Here is a 14044-nt window from a genome sequence, read left to right on the forward strand (position 1 = left end):
ATTTAATGTTTTGTTTAATTTATTTTCATGACAATTACACACATTCTGCCAAATCTTTAATTTTTTATTAAATCAACATAAATATAACAAATAATACCACAATGTATAAATTCTTTATAATTTAAATAATATATAATTATTTTGAAATTACAATAAAAGAAAAATGTATTATAATTTTAGAAAGAAAATGAAGCCAATTTTAGGACTATTACAATTTTTGTGCAATTTATTTTTATGACAATTACACATTTTCTGCCAAATATTTGTTTTATTATTATTATTAAATCAGCATGAATATAACAAATAATACCACAATGTATAAATTATTTACAATTTAAATAATATATAATTATTTTGAAATTACGATACAAGAAAAATTTATTATAATTTTAGAAAGAAAATGAAGACAGTTTTAGGACTATTACAATTTGTGTGCAATTTATTTTTATGACAATTACACATTCTGCCAAATATTTATTATTATTATTATTATTATTAAATCAGCATAAATATAACAAATAATACCGCAGTGTATGCATTTGTTTACAATTTAAATAATATATAATTATTTTGAAATTACAACAATTTGGGGGAATATTTTCTTGGTCTTAATTGAAAATCATGTCAGAATTGAGAAAGTAATAATGATCCTATAATACAATAAAATATATATATATATATCCTTATTTTTTTCAATTGACTTTGAAGTGAAATATGTTTGAGACATTCTCATGGCAGGTTTCGTGAGATTCACTCATTGACAGACTGATTGAATCTGGTCGGATCTAGGAAAGAGGAAGAATCTGAATCATAATCAGAGAGCTGCTTATGATAAATGTCTTCCCTGCAGAAGTGTTGCAATGTCCCGCTCCACCTCTTCAAATGGACAATGAGGGTCATACCTAAAATACACAATTCAGCAGAGTTACAGATGCTAATTGTTTTCATTTATTTCATCGCTCTGTGAAATACTTGATTCTGATTGGTCAATCATGGCATTCAGTGCCCATATATTTGTGTAGGGTCTTTCCACACTTCTTCTTTTATTTTGGACATGAAATGCAAATTAGCCTGAATTTGTTACCTTCTGTAAGGAACTCCGTCTGCGGTGATGAGAAACTTCTCGAAGTTCCACCGGATGTCATTGGCCTTAATGGGAGACCAGTAGAGCTTCCTGATGTCTCCAATGACTGGGTTAACAAACGGCAGAGTTTCCTAGAAGAACAAGCTCATCTAGCTGTTTCCTTTGCTAGAACTGAATTCAACTGACTTAAACTGAAATTGTTTACAGTAAATCTACATTCACATTTATGCATTTAAAATGAGAGTCTGGGGGGAAGAAAAGTGTATTTTTTATTTATGTATTTATTTTTGTGTGAGATTTAGTACCTTCAGGTAGGCGTATAGAGGATGTTCATCAGAGCCGTTCACCTCAATCCTGCTGAAGATGGGGAACTTTGGGAGGAACCCTTGTCCTGGTCTCACATACTGCAAAACATTCAGGGTTTCATGGTTCTCCTCTGGAGAAGAGTATAGGGTGAAATATGTTACTGATGATCTTCAAGTTTTAAAGTAATTGCTCAGAAGTAAATCAGAATGTACTCTACATGTTTAAAATGTTTTTTTTTTAAAGAAGTCTCCTCTGCTCATCAAGGCTGCATTTAATTAATCAAAAATACAGTAAAACCATAATATTGTGAAATATTATTACAATTTTAAATAACTGTTTTCTATATGTGTATATATTGTAAAATGTAATTTATTTCTGTGATCAAAGCTGAATTTCCAGCATCATTGCTCCAGTCTTCAGTGTCAATCCAGTCAATGCATGCAAGCCGCAGTTAAACGAGGTGTTTTATTCATCTGTCTGCGCTGTCCATATAAACACTGATTTTCTGTGATACAGTGGGTGCATATGCATGTTAAAACGAGTTGTCACGTTTATAGCAGTGTATCCATAAGACAATTGCTGTTTTGTTTTGTGCGCATGCGTGTTAAAGGAATAGTTCACCCAAAAATGAAAATTTGCTGTCAGTTTGCTCACCACCAAGCCATCCAAGATGTAGACGAGTTTGTTTCTTCATCGGAACATATTTCGAGAAATGTTTCATTACATGACTGTCTCACCAGTGGATCCTCTGCAGTGAATGGGTGCCGTCAGAATGAGAGTCCAAACAGCTGATAAAAACATCACAATAATCCACAGCACTCCAGTCCATCACTTAACATCTGGAGAAGACAAAAGCTGCGTTAATAAGAAACACATCCATCATGAAGGTGTTTTTCACTTCAAACCGTTGCTTCTGGCTAAAATATGAGCCCATAATACATAATAACGCTTCCTCCAGTGAAAAAAATCCATCTCCTGTTGTTCCTCTCACATCAAAATCCACACACATGTGTGTATAAAACTGTTTTGGCTTGTAAACGGTGTTTGATCGGTGCAGATTTCTCTCCTGATTCAGGCCAGACCACTTTTTCACTGGAGGAAGCGTTATTATGGAATCATATTTTAGCCGGTTTGAAGTTAAAACTCAAAAATAATGGATCTGTTGCTTACAAACACGCAGCTTTTGGCTTTACAAGACTTAACTGATGGACTGGAGTGGACTGCAGGCTTTCAGAATGAGGACTCGATCAAATCTGGTCCCATCGTTCATGGAATTTATGATCATCATTAGAAGGAAGTTGGTGAAAATATATTATTTATGGAAGCAGCTCTCTGTTTTCATGCAGGAACCAAATGTTGTATCATTTTGCGCTCATGAAATACTGAAATGTCTGCACTTTTCTGAACATTACAGTCCTTCAGCTTTACTGGACCATCAGATTTTCTCTCCGCTTCATTACACAAACCTGTGAAAAGGAAGGCAGATCATCCAGGGAGCAATCAAGTCATGTTTTACAGAAGCAAACTGGAATATTTAGAGCTCTGTGTTGATTTTATTCCCATTAACCTAATAATAGAAAAGAATGGCATTGTTATGTTTAGGAACTAAGCACTATAGATTTCTCCTTCATTGCTCTTGATCAATTGAACGCATCCTTGCTAAATAAAAGTATACATTTCTAAAAAATAAACTTTTGTGAGACATGTATATAATGTGTGTATCAGTTGTTTTATATTGTACCACTGTATCAGATCTGTATCAGATCCAAGGCTGCTGAAATATTGGGCAGATATTTCATCAAACTCGCATACTTTCGTGTTTCTCCTCAGACGGGGCCTCACATTCCTAAAGAAGCCTTTTGCTCAATGCTTCGCCACAACCAAGTTCTCCACCACCTCTGCGTCAGCAACTGCTCCGATTGGATCACGGACAAAGAGCTGCTGCCGGTGATTGGTCAGAACCAGCACCTTCTGCGTGTGGACATGCGCGGCTGCGTTCACCTGAGCCGTCACGCGCTGGTGGCCGTGTCTCTGAGCTGCCCGCGGCTGCAGCACCTGAGCCTGGCGCACTGCGAGTGGGTGGACAGTCTGGCTCTGCGCAGCCTGGCCGATCACTGCTCGGACCTGCGCTCGCTGGACGTCACCGCCTGCAGACAGGCTGCAGGCTTTCAGAATGAGGACTCGATCAAATCTGGTCCCATCGTTCATGGAATTTATGATCATCATTAGAAGGAAGTTGGTGAAAATATATTATTTATGGAAGCAGCTATATTATTGGTGAAAATATATTATTTATATTTCATGCAGGAACCAAATGTTGTATCATTTTGCGCTCATGAAATACTGAAATATCTGCACTTTTCTGAACATTACAGTCCTTCAGCTTTACTGGACCATCAGATTTTCTCTCCGCTTCATTACACAAACCTGTGAAAAGGAAGGCAGATCATCCAGGGAGCAATCAAGTCATGTTTTACAGAAGCAAACTGGAATATTTAGAGCTCTGTGTTGATTTTATTCCCATTAACCTAATAATAGAAAAGAATGGCATTGTTATGTTTCGGAACTAAGCACTATAGATTCGTATTTACATGTGATTTGTATGGATTTTGATTCATATGCACTTTGAAACCTCAGTTTGAAAAAGATTGACGCTGGAAAATCAGTATTGGTTCTGATTTACTTCACAGGTTTGCATCGTTGTTTAAATAAGACAAATCTGATAGTGTATTTAATATTGCTATCAAATTGGGCTTTTTGCTGGGGTTTCTCTATATGTTGCATTCATAATGCTTCATCGAGATCCTAAATTTACAGAACTGAAACATATTATAAAGTGTGGCCAGGTCTGTAAAAAATGTTCCTATCACAGTGTGCTTATTTTGAATGCTGGAGGACTCTATTTGTTGCTTTATGAGTATTTCAAGGAGTATCAAGATACTGTAACAAGGCAGTTTTATCTTTTTTTCCCCCCTTTTTTTGGATACTCAATATTTTATTTTTAATATCACAATGGTTTATGATTTTTGCACATGCACTGTGCTTTAATGTGTTTTGCTTTTGTATAATTCTGTAAATTAAGTGCATAAATGTTTTATGCAAATTGCTGAAAGAGTATAAAGTCTTATGCAATACCATGCTTTGAAATATTATTTGGTCTTGGATCACATGGCAAGTTTGTGGTAATGCAATAGTTCACCCAAAAATGAACATTTGCTGAAAATATACTCGCCCTCATGTTATCCAAGTTGTAGATGAGTTTGTTTCTTCATGGTGCTTGATCTGTGCAGATTTCTCTCCTGATTCAGAAAAGATGACTTTTAAAATGCAGAAAGCTTTATTATGGACTCATTTCAGCTGGAAGCAATGGTTTGAAGTTAAAATGATCTTGATGGATTTGTTTCTTACAAACATGCAGCTTTTTGCTTCAGAAGACGTTTATTGTTGGACTGGAGTGCTGTGGATTATTGTGATGTTTTTATCAGCTTTTTAGACTCTCATTCTGACGGCACCCATTCACTGCAGAGGATCCATTGGTAAGTGATGTAATGTTACATTTCTCCAAATCTGATCCCACGAAGAAACAAACTATTGGACAGACTGCAGGTGAGTAAATTTGCAGCAAATTTTCATTATCGGGTGAACTGTTTCTTTAAAAGAGCAGGATGTTTTCAACCTTTTAACGTTATCACGTTATTAACCAGCAGAGGGCAGTGTAGCCTATGATTTCGGATGAATGGATGAATGAATGGCTTTTATTAATTGCAGGAAGTGGGTATTTGCGTTGCTTTACAAACATCTGTTCTGTAAAGCATGGGTTTTAACTTTGAAAAGTCTTTTTTTTTTTTCTTTTTTTTTTTGCAGTTTTGGATCATAGATATGAAGGCAGAGCTGTCGAGGTGTTTTACTTAAAGTCCTAAACAAGTTCAAATCCTGCTCCTGGTGCAAGAAAAGGAGGTTTACTCTCGATTAACTTGTACTCCACATGAATAGAGGGAAGGTGGTGTCCTAATGACCCGAATTACTGAATTATTAGTCATATAGCTGCATTATGCCTGTCGAGCCCTGAAACTCAAACTGGTTCTTGATTGTGAAACTTGTCAGATTTCATTTATAGGCTATGCATCATCTGAAAGGCAGCTAACTTGTATTGAGACAAATAGAAAAAAAGGCTGAACTAAATTTAATAATAAGGATAGCAAACATGCATAAAATAAAAATTGACATTGAAATTGTTTTATCGAATTCATAATTATACTACTACAGGAGTATAAATGCATCATCTCTTTTGTATAAATAGCAGGTGTTTTTTACGTAAAAATACAACTACTGTTTGCAATCTTTTTTTTCTTTTTTTTTCTGAAGTCTCCACAAAAAAAGAGCAATAGAAAAAAATGTATAACAGCCTACTCCCAGGGGAAAAAGTATAACAGGATTTTGTCATATTTATTTGTGCCTACATTCTGTATATTTATGGTAAAACATTATACTGTATGTCTTTCTCCTCAAATAAAAAACCCCGGATCTTTCAGGTCTTGTGTGTTTCTCTGCAATTCGATATGAATCCGAAACAAATCACTTATAGTGTGATACCAGTAGTAAACGGACTGTGTTTATGTTTAGTATCTTCATAGACTTCTGTTTGTTTGCCTCCTGAGACTCGACCTGAAAAACTCGTCACACCTGTCAGTAATTTCAGCACGCGAGCAATGAGCATGCGCACTGCGTCTGTACTGGAATACTAACGCGCTGCATACTGCATACTGCAGAGAAAGCGAGCGAGCGAGCCTGGAACAGAGTCTGGGAATGGGCGGGGCTTAGCGGAGCAGACGTGCTCTAATTGGTCAGGGGCTAAACAAACATGATTAATAATAATTATTCTTACTCAAAGTGTAGGGAAAGCTATTAATATCTCTGGAACAGAGTCTGGGAATGGGCGGGGCTTAGCGGAGCAGACGTGCTCTAATTGGTCGGGCTAAACAAACATGATTAATAATAATTATTCTTACTCAAAGTGTAGGGAAAGCTATTAATATCTTGTTGATTTTATTTGACCGGATTTTCTCTGTCTTGCAGGCATATTATTTTCATTGCTATTTGAATTAAAAAAAAAAAAAAAAAATTTTTTTTAAATATTATCATTGGCATTCCTCTCTTTTCTCCTATTTTTTTTCTTTTTTAATTATAATTATATGTGCTTTTTCTATTTCTATATATACGTTAGTATTTTTTCTCTTTAAAGTGATCTTATCTTAGTGTTTATTATTTGATTTGTAAGTTTCTGTAACGTGTAACTTGATTTGAGGAAAGACATCGATGTCACGTGGTATGTGTTACTTTTCCCAGCGCTACTCTAGACGGACCAATCATACTCAATTATGATTGCTAGGACATTTTTTTCGTAATCAATTTTTTATGAAGATAATTAGAATTAATTGCAATAATCATATCGGCTAATATGCTTTAAAATTAATAAAAAAAAATTTTTTAACGAATATACTGTTTAATATACAAATGTTTGAATTAAATTCGAGTGTAGCTCAAAGGAGGAGCCACCTTTATGAGCCACCGCGCGACCCCTGGAGGAAGAACTACCAAATGTAACAAATAACAGCAGCACTTTCCATCCTCTGTGCTGTGCGTACTGCACTACTAGTAGGAGAAGTATGGTAAAGCGTGATTGAGAAAACCGGCGGGGCTGATGTCTTACTCTGTTAGTTAGACACACTCAGTTCTCTGCTGTCCTTCTCATTCCTCCGTAAAACACGAATGCAAGACAGAGTCGAGGAGCTGTCCACTTCAGCACCGCCAGCAGGACTGTCCAGACAAACCCAGACTGAGCCTCATGAGGATGATGAAGATGAAGATGAAGATGATGCTGCTGCTGCTGCTGAGTGCATGCGGACTGCAGTAACACACCAGCAGCAGTCGGCAGCACCACACACCCGCATTCCTCCATCCACACAGCCACCTGAGCCTCCGGTAAGAGTTTCTCCTGTTTCATGCGTGTCTGCTGGCTTTTATATGGAGCTGATGTCCTGATGCATTGGCATGCTGTTGCATGCAGAAACATTGCAGTCAGTCTTGGGAGAGTGTCGTATTCAAACACATGGATCCGTGTTGATTTCCACGAGATGTGGCCTGAGATTCCTTGTCCTAAAGGACACCGGAAAGGCGACCTTTAAATGCTCAAATAAAGCTGGAATATGTAGGTTTTGGGGGTTTTATCTTCCAACAGTGCAATAATTCTTCATTCAATAGTTCTTCATTGGAATCAACCAGTTGATCATTCTAGGACGTTGAGGTCACATTGATGCTCTGCATCTTTATTAATCTGAAAGATGTGATGTGGTTCAGTGCTGTTTGATTTTAAGATTTAGAGGTTTAGACGATTATTTGGCAATAACTATGGTAAACTAATTCAAGTTTTAGTTACCCTTTGTTTATTCATCAAATTTGGATAAATGTAGCATTGCATAACTTGCTCACCAATGGATCCTCTGCAGTTCCGGTAAGAGTTTCTCCTGTTTCATGCGTGTCTGCTGGCTTTTATATGGAGCTGATGTCCTGATGCATTGGCATGCTGTTGCATGCAGAAACATTGCAGTCAGTCTTGGGAGAGTGTCGTATTCAAACACATGGATCCGTGTTGATTTCCACGAGATGTGGCCTGAGATTCCTTGTCCTAAAGGACACCGGAAAGGCGACCTTTAAATACTCAAATAAAGCTGGAATATGTAGGTTTTGGGGGTTTTATCTTCCAACAGTGCAATAATTTTGTAAGTTCTTCATTGGAATCAACCAGTTGATCATTCTAGGACGTTGAGGTCACATTGATGCTCTGTATCTTTATTAATCTGAAAGATGTGATGTGGTTCAGTGCTGTTTGATTTTAAGATTTAGAGGTTTAGACGATTATTTGGCAATAACTATGGTAAACTAATTCAAGTTTTAGTTACCCTTTGTTTATTCATCAAATTTGGATAAATGTAGCATTGCATAACTTGCTCACCAATGGCTCCTCTGCAGTGAATGGGTGCCGTCAGAATGAGAGTCCAAACAGCTGATAAAAACATCACAATAATCCACAAGTAATCCACAGCACTCCAGTCCATCAGTTAACATCTGGAGAAGACAAAAGCTGCATGTTTGTAAGAAACATTAGTAAGACATTTTAACTTCAAACCGTTGCTTTCAGCTGAAATACAACTCCATAATCCACAATAATGGAACGCTTCCTCCAGTGAAAAAGTGGTCTGGTCTGAATCAGGAGCGAAATCTGCACCGATCAAACACCGTTTACAAGCCAAACGGCTCTAAACAAATATGTGGCTGGATTTTGATGTAAGAACAACAAGATTATGGACTCGTGTTTTAGCCGGAAGCAACTGTTTGAAGTTAAAAACAAATTAATGATAGATTCGTCTCTTACAAACACACAGATTTTCACTTCACGAAATGTTAACTGATGGACTGGAGTGGTGTGGATTATTGTGATGTTTTTATCAGCTGTTTGGACTCTCATTCTGACGGCACCCATTCACTGCAGAGGAGCCATTGGTGAGCAAGTGATGGAAGGCCTGAGGGTGAGTACATTTTCAGCAAATTTTCATTTTTGGGTGTCCTTTAAGTTGTATTGGCATTATATCGGCCTTCAGGCATCCTGCTCTCTAGAAATCAGTGTCTGCTCTGAACAATAAGATATAATGCCAATATACAAAACATAATGAGGACAATTGAGACTTACACACCATTTGGAATAGAATGTTACACAGTATTCACTTAAAATGCACTCAAAACATTTTTTCACTGGCAAGACTGCTGGTATATTTCGCAATTGGCACTAGGAGAAACAAACACTTCAGTTAAACGGTCAAGGCGGCTCGGTTAACAGCTGATGCGATAACCTCAAATTGTCCAGGAAATTGGCAGATTAATCAGCCCGGCCAATACAGTGGTGTATCATTAGTGCTGTTCAAAGCTGTTAGGTCTCATTCAATCGTTCGGTCCCTGTTGAAAGAGCCGTGTTTCTCTCTGTCTGGTTTTGGCAGTTACAGCAGATGCTGTCCTGAGAGAGACGTGCGACTTCTTAAGGATGATGAATTATAGTGTCTGACACAAAGCTGCAGGTGCCGCGACCGTTCGGGATACAAATGGCACGTCCTTTAGCACAGCGAGAGAAGGAGCGAGAAAGCAAATAGATAAAGAGGTAAACAGACGATCAGATGGATGAAATTATGAGTCATGGCTTGTGTCGTCTGTCTGAGCGTCAGCTCTGATGTTTTGTCTTCATATGCTGATGTTGCACAGAGGATTTCAGACAGCATGAAGGAAGAGAGATGTTATCCTGGATTGATGAAATCTCTCACTGTTTGTTCTGTTTGACCTGTAAAACCCCCTTTTTATCACAACATACTTATATTTAGTATCTTTTAGCTCTTTGAGCTAAGTTTTTTGAGCTTCATTTCAGATGTAAAGGAGGTTTGTGTGCTAAACAGCTGATGAAATATCATGATCGGCATATTGTGATGCACATTTTTTCCCACTAGTATCTAATGGAAATACTGGAAATGCACACTACTTCGGATTGCTAGTACTACGGCACAGTAATTTAATCAAGTCATTATCTTTCATGAATGTCCTTAAAGCTGAAGTGTGCAATTTTGATCAAAAATATAAACATCGTGGCACATTCAAATCATTGATTTTATTTGTTTCAGCAGCCTGGCACACCAAAATGATCTCAATCGCAAGACAGAATGAGGGATTGGGAAGCCTGTTTGAAAAGTTATTCTTTTTTACATTTTCTTTTAGTGATATGGCGCCAAAATTACAGATTTCAGTTATTAAAAATTAATAGATAAGAGTACAGTGAATTGCAAAATGTATGCTATTATGGTTTCTGTATATTGATTTAGACTACCGTTCAAAAGATGTTTTTGAAAGAACTTTATACTTTTTTTTCAGCAAGGAAATATTGAATTGGTTAAAAGTGACAGTAAAGATATTTCAAATGCTACAAAAGAGTTCTATTTCATATAAATGCTGTTCTATTGAGCATTCTATTCATCACATAATCCTAAAAATCACAGATTCCACACAAATATTCAGCAGCACAACTCTTTCAACATTGATAATAACCAGAAATGTTTCTTGAGCAGCAAATCAGCATATTAGAATGAGTTTTGAAGGATCATGTGACACTGAAGACTGAAAGTTCAGCTTTGATCACAGCAATAAATTACATTTTACAATATATTCAAATAGAAACAAGTTATTATAAATTATAGTATTTCACAATACTACTGATTTTACTTTCTTTTTGATCAAACAAATGCAGCCTTGGTGGGCAGAAGAAACTTCAAAAACGATCGTAGCGACTCCAAACCTTTGATGGGGTAGTATTAATTTCTTCACTTTTCATCCATTTGTGCATCATCCAGTATTTCTTTCTTTTGAAATATGTAGATTAAATGAATATTCCATTATAGTGGATATTCTGAATAATGTGTTTACATTACTGAGATATATTGATATCGAGCAGGCCATTTAATTGCCCAGTATTTGACTATTTTGAGATTATCGGCTAAAAACTTTCCTCGCTCGGCTGATTTACAGAAGTGCTTTGTGTCAATGCAACATTTACCAGCAGCTTTAATAAATGGATACTGCACATTTTCTAGGTCATTTTGAGTTAGCATTGTAAAATATCTCAAGCAAATGTTATTTGTCATCATTAAGCATTTTGTGAGTCATTGGCCACAATGTTCTCTAGACATCAGCCTAAACTCTAGTTTGCATCACCTAAAATTTTGCGTCCAGTGACATTGAATTCATCGGTTCTGAATTCTGATCTCTACTCTGGCGTCTCTCTTTCTGTCTCTTTCTGTTTGTCTGTTCAGTATTTTCCGGCTGTCGTCCTCTCATGTAACATGCTTCTTATGAGGCCCGAGAATCAGTGAGAAACTCTTTCATCTCTCCGCCTGCTGCCCACACATGCTTTCTGCTTCCTACAATCTCCTTCTTCTTTACACCCTCAATAACCTTTCATACGTTGCCTTTCACACGTTCCTGCCATTCTCCCACTCTCTCCATCTGTCTCTAAATCATATGAATCAGTGCTTTGCGTGCGAACTGTAATTGAGCTCAGAAAGGCATTCGCCGTGCATGAGATCAAATTAATGATGCACTGACCACTGTAATCTGCATTTGCATTCAAATCAGTTGACTTGCACTCAGCTTGTTGGTGTTTTCAGTCCACCTAGTGACCTCATCTCAAGATATACTTAACTAAATACATGCCCTTTGCATAAGTTGATTTGAGACCATTAGTACCATGAAACTCATGCCGTCTGACCAGCGCTAATTCGATTCAGACTCCATCTCTTGAGTTTGAAATGTGATTCATCCTGAATGTTATTTAATACCACGTCTGAGATTGCATGCAGGGCGACCAGCTACTAATGTGAACCGTATGATCAAAAACTCATGGATTCTCATCCCGAATTCAAATAATTGGCTCTGAAAGGGTATGTGTGGAAATGGCCTTTGTCAGACTGTTATGCATCTCGTGGATAATTGTGTTCATTTGTGTATAGATGACAGTTGAAGTGATTAGTGTGCATCATGAGGATTGAATTACAGTGATGTTGTTTAAGTGTGTGTGAGTTCACAACGTTAGAAAGGTGATGGATTTAAGGTCAGTGTAATGCTGTCTAAAGGAAGGTCATGTTTTTGTTCATTTTCTATTTTGGAACAATTTATCATTTTTACTCACTATTAGACTCTAAAGTCCTCAGAGAGATAACGTTTATTTAATATGTTGTGATGTAGTGCTTTGTGTGTGAACCCAAGAGAGCTGAGTGAGCTGAAACCTGTCATGAACATGTCCAGGTCAAAGTTCACCTCAAAATTAACACAAAGAAATAAGAGACTATATTTGGCATATAACATTACATTACATTATTATAATTTCAAATAAATATTATTTTATGTGAATATATTTTAAAATTCATTAAATTATATTTTAGTAATTTATTCCTGTGATCAAAGCTGAATTCTCAGCATCATTCCTCCAGTCTTCAGTGTCACGTGATCCTTCAGAAATCATTCTAATATGCTGACTTGCTGCTCCAGAAACATTTCTGATTATTATCAATGATGAAAACGGTAATGCTGCCTAATAGTTTTTGTGAAAACCGTGTTTTTTTTTGTTGTTGTTTGTTTGTTTTTAGGATTCTTTGATGAATAAAGTTCAAAAGACCAGCATTTATTTGCAATAATATAAATCTTTTCATAGTATTTAAAAAAATATTTGTCATTTGATCAATTTAAAAAAAAGTAACCCCAAACTTTTGAACAGTAAACTTATATATTTATTTATATATAATTTGCACATTTGTACCTCATAGTATTGTTTGTGCTTAAATTTTTGTAATTTAATTTATGATGATTTAAATATTTTGACAAAAATCATTGAGATTCTAATTCTAAATACTAATAAAATGGATACATTGATTATTTAGGTCAAATGTGTATAATTATCATGCCAGTAAGTTCACAAAGCAATTTTGATGTTCTTAAAAATGAACTTCATGTTTATGCAAAAGACAATTTCTCATGTTTTTTTATTTGATTTTAAGGAACATTGAGGCCTGGACGTGTTTTCATGAGAACCAAATTATACAGATCTGTAGGTGTATCCACTCCCTAAAGGTCTCTGATTAGCCGTGTTAATGGAAGGCCTGGGCTCAGGACTGCAGGTGTGTTTGTGTTTCACAGACTGAAGCTGATAAATCCTATTAAGTAGAGGAGGAGAAAGTAGGTCTATAGACCAATTATCGGTTTGTAAACATTCAGGATGTGCGCGCATCATGGTTGCAGAAAACCCAGGAGAGATAGCCTTTACAGCTAGAGAATTTCAGGTTTAAAAAGATTATAAATTATATTGATTTGATGTCATTTTCAAAATGTTCTACACTTATTACAAGAGCTTGTCACCCAGCGATAAGCACTGTTATTCAACGAAATTGACGTTAGAGAGTGGGATAGACTTACAGATCCGAAACAGGGATGACGTTATTTGTGGGCGGAGCCTATCTGGAGGCAGAAAAGCCATGGAATAAAATAATAAAAAAAGGTAAATTAGATTTTATATTTCAAAATTATGACTTTATTCTCGCAGTTCCGAGATTATATCTCACAATTCTAATAAGGAAAAACAACTAGTCATTCTCTCTTTTCCCCTACACTGTAAAAAATTACCGTGAATTTAACGGTAAAAGACTGTAAAAATGCTACAGTAAAAACCTGTTAAATGGTTAACGGTAAATTCCCCTACTATATACGGTGAAAAACTGTATTGGACATTACACGTATTGGACATTAATTTTACGGTAGTATACCGTTTTTGTTAGTGAAAAAGACCGTTTAATTTACAGTGAATAACCGTAAACTGACATTCCCAGAATTCCCTGCGTTACATTTCAAATTTGATGTTTTGTTGTTGAAATAACTTTCTTCTTAGTTTTTTCTTATCAGTTTTGTATATTAGGGTTGTGTGTTACACCTAATGTTGTTAAATTAATGTTTATTACATTATATCAGTTTCATGTGTGTTACCATTGTGGTGTTTGGTGTTTGTGTGAATGACAC

At 36.2% G+C, this 14044-nt stretch overlaps 1 protein-coding gene across 1 annotated transcript; it reads right to left on the reverse strand.

The window, feature by feature from the left end:
* Nucleotides 1–586: 586 nt before the first annotated feature.
* On the reverse strand, nucleotides 587–2084 carry LOC107566865 (glutathione peroxidase 2-like). Its single transcript, XM_016252426.1, has 4 exons — nucleotides 2045–2084; nucleotides 1390–1550; nucleotides 1085–1215; nucleotides 587–902 (listed from the first exon to the last, which is right to left on the reverse strand). Exons 1-4 carry the CDS (start codon nucleotides 2082–2084, stop codon nucleotides 827–829), a joined length of 408 nt encoding a protein of 135 aa, XP_016107912.1. The 3' UTR covers nucleotides 587–826.
* Between the last annotated feature and the right edge of the window lie 11960 nt (nucleotides 2085–14044).

Source organism: Sinocyclocheilus grahami, unplaced genomic scaffold (assembly GCF_001515645.1).
Source record: "Sinocyclocheilus grahami isolate Dianchi unplaced genomic scaffold, SAMN03320097.WGS_v1.1 scaffold1107.1, whole genome shotgun sequence".
Classification (NCBI taxonomy): Eukaryota; Metazoa; Chordata; class Actinopteri; order Cypriniformes; family Cyprinidae; genus Sinocyclocheilus; species Sinocyclocheilus grahami.